Source organism: Molothrus ater, chromosome 8 (assembly GCF_012460135.2).
Source record: "Molothrus ater isolate BHLD 08-10-18 breed brown headed cowbird chromosome 8, BPBGC_Mater_1.1, whole genome shotgun sequence".
In the NCBI taxonomy this organism is placed as follows: domain Eukaryota; kingdom Metazoa; phylum Chordata; class Aves; order Passeriformes; family Icteridae; genus Molothrus; species Molothrus ater.
In genome coordinates, this window is record NC_050485.2 from 28,646,300 (window position 1) to 28,660,098 (window position 13,799).

Genomic DNA, 13,799 nt, shown 5'->3' on the forward strand with positions numbered 1-13,799 from the left:
TCTCTTGGAATTACTGTTGTGCTTCTTATTTCAGAACTGAATTTTAAACTTTTTGGTGTAGTTATGCTTGAAAGCTGTCTATTTCTGAAATTCTGATGTAGCTGAAATATTTTAGGAGATTAGACAAGTTCTCATCCCTTTAGCTTTCTAGGTAGCAACTCAACTCTTAAAATAATTCTCCATAGAAATGTTAGACGTTTCAGCAGTTTCTTGATTTTTGTACTTTCCTGTTCAAGATATTTGAACTCAGAGCAAACTGTCTTGGTTCCTTGGTTTCTTTCAAAGGTAAGGGATGCTCAGTGGCCTTGATTTTTTAGTTCTCTAGCAGGAGTGGAAAGCTTTTCCATCAGATTTACTGTTCAAGTATTCTTGAGCAACCCCCATTAGAAGTGTAGCGTCTCACATCTACTAAATCAGTTGTTTCCAACAGAAGCAACACGAACAAAGGAGACTTGCTTTAACTCACATTATTACTCTGATCCAACAGCAGAATTGCATCAGTTTCAGAGCCTCTTGCTCCCCTGCACAACATGAACTGGCTCTGCCCACATGCCATTCCCCCCAGCAGTTTGTGCCAAATTCTTGCTGACCTGAATGTACCACGTATGGTGAACAAATCTGTGAAGTTTGAAATATTTCTTTGGCTAGCACCCAGATTTCAGATGGGCATCCTAGTTTCAAACCCCTTCTTGCTGAAAATGCCAAGTGGGTGAAATTTGTTTCTGTACATTTGGAGTGTCCAGACTTATTTCTGGTCTTGGCTATAACTTAAAACTATGACTTTACTAATGATTTGATTGAATGGCTGATGTGAAAAATACTGGGTATTAAAACTTCTACTGGATGCAGTGGTTGAGCTAAAAGTGAGGCTCATTTTTAATGAAAAGTGATTTAACAAGCTTGTAACACAGGGTCAAAATTTGCAAGGATTTTATAGAAGGCCTTTACTCCCCCGAGGCAGTAGCACCAGGTACTGTAGCTTGACCATTCAGCTCCTCACACTGGGGATTCCTGTGAGTCAGGGCATTTCCATCCTGACACAGGCAGGAACACTGGTCAAGGTACCTCTTTTTGGTAGGCAAAGGCAAGGCAGGGACAATGATGGTTATTCAGCTAAATACTCTAAAGATTAAAGCTTGAAAGCATTTAAAGGCATCAGTCAGTCATGGTACATCACCTGTTTAATTTCCTTAATGGTGATATCATTTATGCTTTAAGGAGCTTCTAAAGGATCACTTTAGGATAGTACTGTGATTGTCAGTGGTGCTGCACCTAAAAAGTTTAATTTACATTGTCACTTTATCAGTGTACCAGTAATCTCAAATAATAGATGGTTTTAAAGAATTGGAGGTAATAATAAAGACAACCTTAATCTTTGTTGGAATACAGCCTGGTTTTCCTACTCAGCATTATTATTTCTTTTCTAACTTTTGTATGTGTTATAATTTCATTAAAAATGAAGAAAAATAAATATAGGCCTTGAATTCAATGTCATCTGGAAAGAAAATCTGAATATTTGATCACCTGAAGTGACTACGGGGCCTGGCATCCAGGTACATTTCAGACACTTCAGCTTTTTATAAATTGGCCTAGCTCCAATTCAGTCATTAAAATTTGGACTGCAACTTTTCACATCACTTCACAAAAGAAACAAATCTAGTGTCTACCCTTTTTCTGTCATGTAGGTTAAAAAATGCATTGACATTGTTTGTAAATTAAGATATACATGTCCTGCACTTTAGCTTCTCTTTAAAGTAATAATATGTATACTGCTTTTTTTCTGACTTTCTCTGTGCTAGGGAATAGTCTCTTTTTAAAAGTTCTTTAGATATGGCCTCTTTAAAAAGGTTCTTAAGTACCTGCAGTGAAAATGGGGTACAATATCAAGCAGTAAAGTAGAAAAATGTTTAGGAGAATGCTTGCTAAATATTTTCAGTTATCAAAACCTGGTTAAATATATTTTAGAATATGTAGAGAATTAGCTGAGCACATACATGATTCCAGAGCATGTCAGGGTTCTGAGATTTCAAGTACAACCAGAGATAATTCCCATCTAAGAAAAGAAGAGGGCAAAGGAAGGGCTGGGCAATTAGGCACCAGCCAATTTATCATGAATTCTTAGGAAAGTATTGGGATAAACAATTTTTACATGATCAGTAGGAATGTAGAAAAAAAAATTAAGTGAGGGATTTAATGTTGTTTTTTTCAAGCACAAGTTGTGTCGAGCCAAACCCAATTTCTTGATACAACAGATTAACAGACTTTTTAGACAAATAGGAAGTGAATGTCAAAGTGTGTTCTTGAAGTTGTTGGATACAAGTTGTTCATTGTAAGGGAATGGTGCATCAGGTGGGTTTCTGCTGGAATCTGATTCTGGTGTTGGTTTAAAAGACAGAAGGGAGCACTGAAGATGGGAGCAGGAGTGGTGAGATAACATTTACATACTCACATTTGTTTACAGTTGAGAAGGCTGAAGGGAAACTTCAGATTTATGAGGAAGTCCTGTAAAGCACACAGGAGTTTTGGGGGAGATTTCTCCTCACTTGTAAACAGAGAATGGTCTCCACTGCAGACATTGGCTTAAATTTCAACATGGAGATTTAATTTAAGTGTTCTGGACTTCTGGAGGAACTGTGGAACCACTATGGCCTTTTTTTAAAAACATACATCTGCCAGAAGAATCATGATCACACTGCCCTTGTGTAGGAGCAAGGCACAGGGGTGTGGACCAAGTGATCTCATGGGGCACCACTTAAACCCGGTTTCCTTTATCAGAACATGTTTGCTATCTTTAAAGCAATTTGAATTACTTTAGGAAGAGCTGCAAATTACCAGCTTGTCATCTGTTGTTTAAGATAAGAACTAGAGCTGTTTTTTAACAGTTATGGTAATGATGGGTAATATTAATGGTGCCTCGTGTCAAAAGGCCACTGCTTAACAACTGTTGATAGGAAGGACTGAGATTTTGTTATTTTAAGGAAGTTTCCCACTGTGGCTATTTCACTCATAAAAATGGTAGTTACATTTTTAAGCAGTTCTTTAGAAAACATTTTGAAAGCAGTATTTATGTGGCACCATTGTAGATGACAGAGTTCCAAGGGGTAGTTTGCACCATACAATTTTTGACTCTCTCTTTCATATTCTGAAATAATTTGAAGACATATTTTAATATATTCACTTAAAAACAACTGTCCTTAGGCAAATACTAAATGTTTTCTGTGGAAGCATTTCAACATCTGCAATTAGTTGACCTGGCTCTTCTCTGTGCACAGAATTACTTTGCAGAACAAGCATTTTTAGAATTTTTCTGTCAACTGACGATGGCTGTGATAGCTAAGAGCAAAATATTCAACAGTTTGCTGAAGGGATTTTTAAACCCACTCAACTTGGGATAAGAGCAAAATTCTGTGATTAGCAAAACCTACTGAAAGACTTAAGTACATCTTTAGGAACCTTTAAAATGTTAGTGGTTACAGATCTGTGTAAATGTGCTACATGGATTCACTGTGATCCAAGTGAAAGTGATAATAGGATTTGGTCGTGTTTAACACTTCTTAAATTTTAAAGCAGGGAGTTGAATTTTGAGTTTATTATTGATTCTTAGCACCCAAAAAATCTCCCCATGCCAAAATACTCTTTAGGGGAAAAATATGAAGGATCAAACACAACCTTGTTGTAACACAATCCCCCATAAATTGCTGGCAAATGAGCATCACCCAGGGTGCCACTTTCAGTGTTCTAGAGATGGGAATTCTATTCCAGTATCACAAAGTTCCAAAAGCTGAAGTCACAGCAGATTCACATTTTGCTCTTTGCTTGCTAATGTGCAATACATTAAATATCTGTTCCTTGGATCTAGCAAAAAAATGACCTTTTCAGGGCTCATCTTTTTTTCTCATTTTTGATTTGTTCAAGGGAAATTGCAGACGACTGGTATTTGGTTTCCAAAAGGGATACATAAAAACTTGACCTTTTGGAACTGTTATTTTTTGGGGATGTGTACACTGTATTTTAAGTATGTCTTAGCTGTTGTTTGCTGGAGTATGTCTAGTTTAAATAGCCCTTCATTTTATTCAGTATAAAGCTAGGACAAAAAGTATAACTCCTCTTATTTTTTTCCCATGACAGATCTTTGCACACGCCTGAGAGCACCTTTTCTTCAGGCAATTTTACAAGAAAGTGATATGGAATAGGCCCTGGTATCGCAGGAAGTTTCCACAGACTCTATTTTGCAGTGCAAATAGCACGTTATACTATGTCCATCATTGTAATATCTCATTGCCTACCTGAATGCACTCTTGTATCAGGGAACTTTCCACTTAGCACGGTGGGAAATGAGGCAGAGGGAAAATGATTGTTTAGGATGTTCATGGTGGAGGGAATGACTGAATTCAGATTGTCAGATTCGGTCAGAACCATGGCTATTCCTGCTGCTTGGTTTCCTATGCCAGCTTTTATCCATCTCTTAAAATCAGTGTACCTCATGCAGTCATGGAATAGTGAGCTTATTTCACCTAAAACCCAACAAAAAGGTTTAATGACTGTGATCTGGCTTTCCGGTGAAAGCAGCTGATTTGGAAATTAACCAAGTCAAATATTTTATTCAACATTTAAATGAGAAATTGCTCTCCTTTCCAGCCATATAAATAGCCAATTTAATCTGAAGAGATTTTCAACACCAAGAGTTACAATGAGAAAATTTACAGAGGCAAGCTTTGTCTTGTGCAAATTAAAGTGAATAATCAGGGCTTCATTACAATATCACTATGTATAATTCAGTTTGAAAATGAAAACTTAAGAATTAGGAAGAGAATTAAATTGTGTTTCTAACTAAAATATCAGTGATCCACGCAGATGTGTGTAAGTCATGTAACTTGTGTTGATTGGATGTGGCAGTAAGAACCTTCAAGAATATTCAATGAATGGGTGAATTGGTTGTTTAGGGAGGCTCTGGTTTTGCAGGGCTGTCGATTTACTTACAGTCTTTATTTTTTTTAAGCCTTGGAGCTTGTCAAATGCAGTGTGATCAGAAATTCGTCAGTGCAACTCTCTGTGAGGTTTTTACATTTTTTTCTCCTTGCAAATATTTTTCCTATAAAACTCAGATTTAATGCATGGCATTGTTAATGCTTCTGTTGTAGCTTTTGGATGTTACTCACATCAGCAGTTGACAGTGCAGAAGCAGCAAAGGAGGTGACCAAGTTGTAACTGCAGACAAGTGAGAGCTGCAGGATGAATAAGCAGAACAGGAATTTCAAATTAGACATTTGAAAAATCCTTGTCTCTAGGAGGGCTGTGCAGCATGGAGCTAGACAGCAGTTTGCAGAGAGTTGCAGAATTACCATTTTCCTGGTTTTCAATGCTCACCTTGACAAAGTCATACATGTCCAGGTACCACTTTGATAGTGATGTCATCTAGGAAGAAAACCAAACCCATCTAAGGTGTGAAGGAAGAAAAACTAGAAAATCTAGGCAGCTGCTAAGATAATAGACACTTTTCCACCTGCCATACCCTTATTTTTGGAACAGTGTACTGAGACTTCCGGGCTCTGTTTGGCAGTCAGAAGTCTCCTGAACATTTTTTCTGGTGTTTGCCACCTCTTACTCCTACCCCAGTGTGCAGCTGTCCCCATGACCCTGGGCATGCACACTGGTCTGTGCCCCCTTTATGGCACACTCTGGGTACCTTTGGTTGCCCGTGGGCTACAGGAGCTTGTTAGAGGTGCCCAAGAGCAACAGAAAGATCTTTGAAAGGATTGCTATGTTCATCCTGTTACGGCACTAAAATGGCCTCATTCTTTTCAGCTCTCCTAATCTCTCAGTCTCTATGGAATGTCTGCTATAACAAAGAGAAGCACACCTCTCCTAGTTCCTAACAACTCATGCACTTTATTAGATTTTTTCCAATTAGGGCTTTTCCAGGGCAGTTATGCTGGAAGGTGAACAGAGTAGAAAAGCAGTGCTAGTCAGAAGAGCAGTATCCAATTCCACATGAGAGAGCAAATCTTAAAGAAAAAAAGAAACAAAAAAGAAGCAAAATGGTAACCTTTCCTAAAATACAAGACTTGAAACATGTCAGCCTGAGTTTGCTGAAATATTGTATTCTGTTAATGTTAACTCACTATAATATGTATTTGGCATTGAGTGTTTTATTGTATGTGAATACAATATAGTCATTAAAATATTTTGAATGTGATGTTATCAACCAAGAGCAAAAAATATCAAAACATTTCTATCTAAATAAGAACTATGCAAGGAATGAATTTCCTTACTGTAGCGCATACACGATGCCATGTAACGTTTTAATTTACTCCGCACTATGTTGATCAGAGGAGTGGTATCCCCCACGAAAGTTTTTTTGATTGATGGTAAAATTTAATTGTATTCTCGGGCAACTGCTTTCTTAGGATAAAATTCTAGATGGAAAGCAGGTCCCATTTCAAAATCTTTATTTCACTAGGACACCAAAACTCAAAATTATCATAATCTGCAGGCTAAGATGTCTACATGTCATGCAGAGTCAGGTGAAATGCATATTCCCATGATGGGGAAATACTTATGCCAAAATGGTTGGGTTTAGAAGAAATGTTTTAAAATTATATGGGTGTTGAGCGAGAAATTGACCTAATTTATAGTGTCCTAGCATCTTACTGTTCTTCACTGAAGATACCTATAATTCTATACTTTATATGAAAAAATCTTCAATAGGATATAAATTAATACACTAGAATTGCTGCTAAATAATAGAGATACCTAAAAAAATTAATCTTGTCAATAGTATTGTACTTAATGAGATTTAAAATTATGGTAGAACTTGAAATTGGTTGTCTGCTCAGTCAAATAAATGCTTATTGAATTTCTCAGCCCTATGTTGAGAAAATATTTTTCATTTCCCATACTTTAAAGTGAATATTTAGAGATGTGCCTGCATTCCAAATGCTATAGATCAAATTTGTGATAAAATATTCAAATATTACATGTTAATACTATCTGTTTATCTGATGTCTACAAGTGAATATCCCTAATTACTGGAGAAGTGTGAGTTTGAGGGTTTTTTTCCTGTGATTTTTTAAAATCCAGTATATTTTTTGGAATTGAGTATATAAAAGTAACAGCATTATAGTTTTACTTTCCGCTATCCCCTGTTTATTCTGCCTCAGTTGTGGTGAAATCTGTGGAGGGGTTTTGTTTGGTTTTTTATCTCTTTGCCAAGAGGGTAAGGAAGAACCTTTTCACTCTTCTCATGAAATGTCTGTTCAAACAGTTTCCATGCTCCTTGCCCCGTGGGTGAGGTACTAATTCCCTATAACTGGAAGCTCTAGAACTTTGTCCCAATATTGGTCCAGGGACAGTTGCCAATGGTGGGAGTCAGTGACCTTTTCCAGCCACAAAACTGATTTTAAACATCATAATATCTTCCTGTATTTCTCCTCATTGCATCTTGGGTTTTTTTCTGTCCTGCACCTTGCAGAGAGCTTTAAAATGATGAAGGAAAGCAGCAGTGTTTTGAGTAAACCACTTTGATGTGCAAGTGCTCAGCTGCCAAAATCAGCAGCGCTTTATGGGCAACCAAACATTTTCAAGATTTCATTCTTGTTTACAGAGCTAATTAAGAATCTTTGTAGCACTCTTTTCAAATGGCAGACTATCATAATTACAGCGACTGTCTTGTGAATGAAAAGGTTCTGATGAATGCCTGACCAGGAGAAGAGGGGGAGAAACCTACTGGCCTTAAAAACCAGAGGACATATAAAAAATACATTTCTTTTTAATCTGCATTAAATAAATCTTTTAAATAGTAATATGTGCATTTGGAACATAGGTTGTTCTGCTTGTTTAAGTATTTTCCCAAAGCAATTCTATTTGTTTAAAACAGTGTTTGGTTTCCCATTAAAAAGTAAGCACTTGCCAATAGCTCTGCAGACTTAGAATACTGTAATGAGTTCCATGTGGCAGGACTGTTCTAATTACACTGTTTTCTTCAATTTTTGCTATTTTAAGAGGAAAAGGAGGTACATATAGTAATTTTAGGATGTAGGGACTCATTATTTTATACTTCAAGTTTTTGTGGTCTTTCTTAAGTTGTTGGTAGGACTGGAGGCTCATAGTAATTCTTTACAGCTGTAAAATGTATTAGTAAATTGTATTGATGTAAATCAATGCTGATGTAAATCCTAGACAGAGACCAGCAGTTTCATGTTGAAGTAAAGGGTTAAAAACATAATTCTTAACCATCTAGATATTCATACTTGGCTTTTATTTATTCTCAACATAAAACATGCAGTTTTGCCCACAGACATATTGATTGCCCTCTTGGTGTGATATACTGGGAGCCCATTTGTGCAGGTGCTTGCTGACAAACACTGCTTGGCTATAAAATCCTGGCCTTGGGAATGTACTGGCTGTGCACTGAGAGGTTCTGGTCTGATTTTAACGTTACGAGTGTGTCTTTAAATTTCTATAGACAATCTTAAAATGCAAGCTGAGGCAAAATGCATAAGAAGCACTACAAAATGAGTTTGTTGCTTTGTAACAGATCTTAAATCAACAGTGTTTATTAGTAAGCTGCCAGCAAATATTTGCTTGCATACCTTTTATTATTTCAAAGGCTTTTATTAGCAGTATGTCACGGTGCTAGTGTCATTTACATTCAGGCATCACTTTCTAATGTTTTAAGCTTTCCAGAGATAACAGGGAGAAAAACGTTAAGAAAATGAAACAGATCTTTTCTAATAAATCATTTTTGCAAGCGTTTTGTCTCTTCAAGATTCTGTGACATCCTGTTCAGCTGAAGGAGCACACCACTTGAATTGCACGACTCATTCACCTTAAATATTTAATAATGCTTTCATTAGTTGCACTGAACCAGTGGAGTAAGATCTGTAATATCTACTGCTGGTCATCATTTTTATTCATTGTGGTTTAATAAGCATTATAATTACAGACAGAGGAAGAAATATGAGTTAACTTTGTGGTTTTGCTTGGGACTTCTGTGCACACTGGTATGATTGGAAGGGATTATACAAGCTCTGTGAGCATAGCTGAGTGTATTCTGATATACTGCTGCAGAGTTCCCAATCCTGGCACGTTATTCTTCATATGAAAGTAACACCAGAAAAGATTCTGCATAAAATTGAGTCCTGACACTATTAACTCCATCTGGCTTAGTTATGAATTATGAAAATTTAAAGGCCAAGTGGACTTGTTTTTGGCAGGTGTTCTAATGCATGCATTATCAGTGGAATTAGACTTCAACTATTTTTACCAACCATTTTCTATATTTGCTTGTAACTTACAGAAATAGCAGTTATTTAGAGAGAACAGTCAGTTAGGGAAGCTTTCATTTGGAAAGTTTGTCAGAGTTCAAGCTAAAAGGCCGTTTGTAGGCATCATAACCTTCTGTGCTTGTTTCTCGAGTGAATATAGATGGTGATGATTATGATTTGGTGTAACTTTCTCACTTTGATATCACAAAAGTGCCTGTGTGCATGCTGTTTGCATTCTTATGTTTTAATGGGAGGTATAGTAGGACAGACTGATATCTGGTGCATTTTTTAATGTTTTGTTAAAACATCATTTTTTCCTCATCAGCAACTTATGCGGGAGCGACAGCAGATGGCCAGCCGCCCCTTTGCTTCTGTCGATGTAGCACTGGAAGTAGGAGCTGAGCAAACAGACTTTCTACGAGGGCCATTAGAGGTAGGAACAGTGGTGCTGACAAGGGACCATTGTGATTTGCATATTTATATTGCCAGTCTCATCTGCATCTGCTTCTGAAACCAAGCAGCATCTGACTACCTGGAGCTGACAAGTCTCAGCTACGTGTGTTTTGTCATTTCCAAGGCACAGAGTTTTAATCTCATGACATAAGCTGCACCTAAAACCACTGGAGAATCCATTAGCCTGGGCTGGGGTGACAGGCAGCTCACCTGGCAGTCCTGTTGTGATGGATGTGAGCTGAAGGAATGCAGGACTCGGGCAGGAGTCAGCAGCAAATGTCATGCTCAGTCCTTCAAGTACACAGTGCCATCTAGTTAACATCTATCTTAATTAACAGAGATTACAACAAACAACCTAACTAAAGCACCTTAGAGTAAAAATTCAGTGTTGCTTGATACACAGAGGTTTAAAACATAAAAGCATACAGACTGTACTGCATGGTTCTGTTTGTAGGAGATTGCTACATTACTGCATTCTTTTATTGCAATCGCAGTGCATTGGAAAAGAAATAGTAATATGTAAAGCAATATAATATTGGAATGATGTAATAATGCATGAAATGGATTCTAGAAGTTTCACCTGAAAATAGAGGGGAAATTACCATATGTGGATAATAATAATATCTAATCTAGGTTCAGATTTGGGGAGATGATCTTCTACTCCTTTACTCCTTTAACTTTATTTACAATATTGTGTTTACAGTTTTTACTTCAGCCTATGTATGGTGGGGCCTGGGAACAAGGTGTGCTAGCTCTGAAATCTTTCAAGATTGTACTCTTCATTGCTGCCAATTCTTCTTAAATTCAAAGCTTCTCTTACTTTCCTCAATAACCAATCTCAGTGGAAGGTTAAATACAATCTGTCAAAGCTCCAAGGTTCATGGAGAATGAGTTATGTGAAAAACAAAAGCTTAGCAGGAAGAAAATGATTCAGCTATTGAGTACTTATCAAAGTGAGGTGCTCTGTCCTGCTATTGAACAGGAAGTCATCCCAATTTTTCTCACTGTCACAATTTAAATATTTGGAATAGGTGGCTTCTTCTTTGAAGAAGCTGTGTTATTTTCTGACTTAATACTAAACCACTCGCATTCTTCACCAAAACCACCTTATTTCTGTCTCTTATCTTGGAAAAGAAGACCTCTCCAGCTCCCCAAGCTGAGGACATTACACTGCAGTTAAAAGTTAATTGTTTTGCAATGTAATTTCATTGTCTCTTACCTGAGAAGATTTTTCCTGTTTTCTTTTCAAATTGAGGCAGTGAATGGATGATGAGGCATCCATACTCTAATTTTGTACATACTGATTATTTAATTAAACTTTAGAAGTAAACATCACAACTTAATTGGTACATTTTCTTTCTTGTGTTTTTTATTTAGCACTAAAAGAGATAGATCCTAAAATATTTTAATTATATTTTACAGTTTTTATTACCTTCTTTTATTTTCCTAGCTAAGCATTTTCTAGCAATTGTTTAGAGTTCAGCATCCATAGTGGTTTTTTCTTAATTAATACGTAGCTATACACAGAAGAAAGTCCATTCAAAATTTCCTTGGAATTATACTGATCCTACATCTTTAAAAAGTCATTGTACTGAGGATTAAATGAATGTGATTCAAGTATTGATTGTCCTTTGGTATATATTCTGTAAAAATAAAGGGGCTATATTAAGCTTCTTTGTGAAAGGACACTAAAAGTTTTAGTTGCCATTCTGTTCTTTGTATTCTGCTCTTTTGGACTGAGGGCAATACAGGTCACACATTTCCAGGATACAATGTTCAAGAACAGAATCGTGTAAAATACCTGTAAACTTCATTTTATTGTATTAATTTAGAATCATTCAACTACATTAAAAATTATGTCATATCTGATGCCCATTGGCCCTTTCTGAGGCTGAAAGCTAAAGATCTTCTGTGAAAAAATGAGAATATACGGTAACTTCAAAATGTTCTGCTGGCATTGCAGAGATCTTGCACTGGTATACCAGGGGTTCAGTTTTGATGATGGTGCCTGGCATTCCCTCTCCTCACACTTTTATTGGCATCGTGTGTTACTCGCTGATACTTTGACATTGTTGTTACACTTCTATTGACGTTGGAATAACTCTACACTTCCAGTGGCACCACATTGATCCCGGGGCCCTTTGGGCACTGGGTAATGTCACTGAACTCTTCCAGACATTGCTGCAAGTCTCCCATTCAGCTGCACAGTAAAGCTGCTGTTCATTAAGGTCACCTGCCTCTCGTGGTTGTGGTGATGCTTTTGTACAGCTGGAGCTCTACATTAATGCTGATGTTCTGGTAAAGGCAGTATTCATATGACTGCACATGGTAATGCCAGGATACTGTTTGGTTAACAGCTGTATTTTACATTTATTTGTAAATATCCATAGTAGCTGTTTCACTGGAGAGGTTTAGTTTGCAGTAGTAAGGCACTTTTTACCCAGTGTTCAGAAAAGCTAAAAAAAAACCCAACAGTATAAATACTGTACTTGAAATGGTTGTCTAGTTTAGATACTTACAATATAACTGATAATATTTGGGTCTATTTTCAGTTAGCAGCAATTTGCAACAAATAAAAATAAAATCCTGAAAACACTACAGAGGAGAGTTGAACCTCAGTTTTGGAGTCTCCATCAATCAGTCTATCTTTCTTAATATTTTGACAACAAAATGACAGTATCTCCATATTAACTCCTTCAAAAAACTTTACTCTGCATCATATTCCTCCTCTTCCCTATCTTGAGTGGGTTTTTAGGCATTGGCAATAGCCTTTGTTCTTACCCATTTAAACAACATTATTTATCAGTTTTTACCTCCTCAGGCCACCTTTTACGTGAACAAGTCTCATCTTGTTTTCTATTCTGTTCTGTTGGCTTTATTACAACTCTTTAATGTTTTATTGTCAGTTTAAACTTAACACAGAAGAAAGCAGACTTCATTTTTCCCTTGCCCTGCTTCTTTGCTGAATCACACCAACCATTGCCTTCGTAATGATACTGATAGGATGTTAATTGGGATGTTATCCCAATTCTAAATGTACCAAGCAACACCTATTCCTGTTGTGCCATGATATTAATGATATTTTACCCATGCTAGTCCTGATCTGCATCTGTAATGATTTCCATTGCACTGCTTGGAGTTGATGAGGTCTGTGTGAGCCCTTGCAGGGAAGGTGAAGCTGGAGGCAGGACACCCCTCACTCCCTCCTGGGCAGAACAAGAGTAATCTCAAGTTACTGTGGTGGAGAGGGGGAAGGGAAGTCTGGAAGGCACTGACCCTCTGGATCCCAAGAGGAGGACAGTCCAGTGGGGCTCTGGTGAAGTCACTGGTGAGCCAGGAGAAGGGAAAAGGACAGAGAGAATTCCCAAGGGCCCCTTGCCAGCAGTAGCACATAGCTCAGGCTGTTCAGAGCAGAGCCAGAAAACAGCAGAAGTGCCCTGTCCAGAGAGTTTGAGAATATTAGCTCTTTTGTGATACCACCATAATTTTTTTCAGTACCACAATCATAAAAAAAAATCAAAGTAGCATCATAGATCAATAGATGCTCATTGCTGAGCTTCTTGGCACTCAGTGCCCTCAGTGTTACAATGGTTTTTATTCTTTTCATTTCTTTTTTCCAGACATCTGAGCCATTTCCTGACTTGGCTGCTTTTTAGTTTCCAGTATATACCAAAAGCTAAATCATTTAGGCTATCTTCATATTCTAAACCTCCTTTAGGCAATTTTTTTCCCTAAAATGTAAATAACTTTTGAAGAGTTTCTTCTACTGTGCTGCTGACAGTCATTTCAGTTAATCTATGTATTAATTGAGAAGTAAAACAATTTTTTTCCCCCTCTTTGCCTAATTTCTGGATATTTTTCTTTTGGACATGAGGACAGATTATTTCTTTAGGTAAGACAAGGTAGACACTGCTGTAAACAAACACTTCATATCTGATCATGCTAAGACTCTGAACAGCAGCATCTTCCTGTGCTGCATCTGCTGGAGTGGAGACAGGCATGTCATTGCCTGCAGAAGGGCCAAGTGCAGATTTACTGCTGTGATGATCATCCATTTGATATATTTGTGGTATTACTTGG

At 37.3% G+C, this 13,799-nt stretch overlaps 1 protein-coding gene across 3 annotated transcripts in view; it reads left to right on the forward strand.

Moving 5' to 3' along the window:
* The window catches only part of ATRNL1 (attractin like 1), a 432,283-nt gene that overhangs the window by 305,268 nt on the left and 113,216 nt on the right, over positions 1-13,799 (forward strand). For 2 of the 3 annotated variants that reach the window (XM_036385270.1, XM_036385272.1), the window contains exon 27: positions 9,592-9,699. The exons of the other annotated variant lie outside the window; for it this stretch is intronic. In XM_036385270.1, the coding sequence (XP_036241163.1) occupies positions 9,592-9,699 (108 nt within the window). The remainder of the gene's footprint in view (positions 1-9,591; positions 9,700-13,799) is intronic. 3 annotated transcript variants of the gene reach the window in all.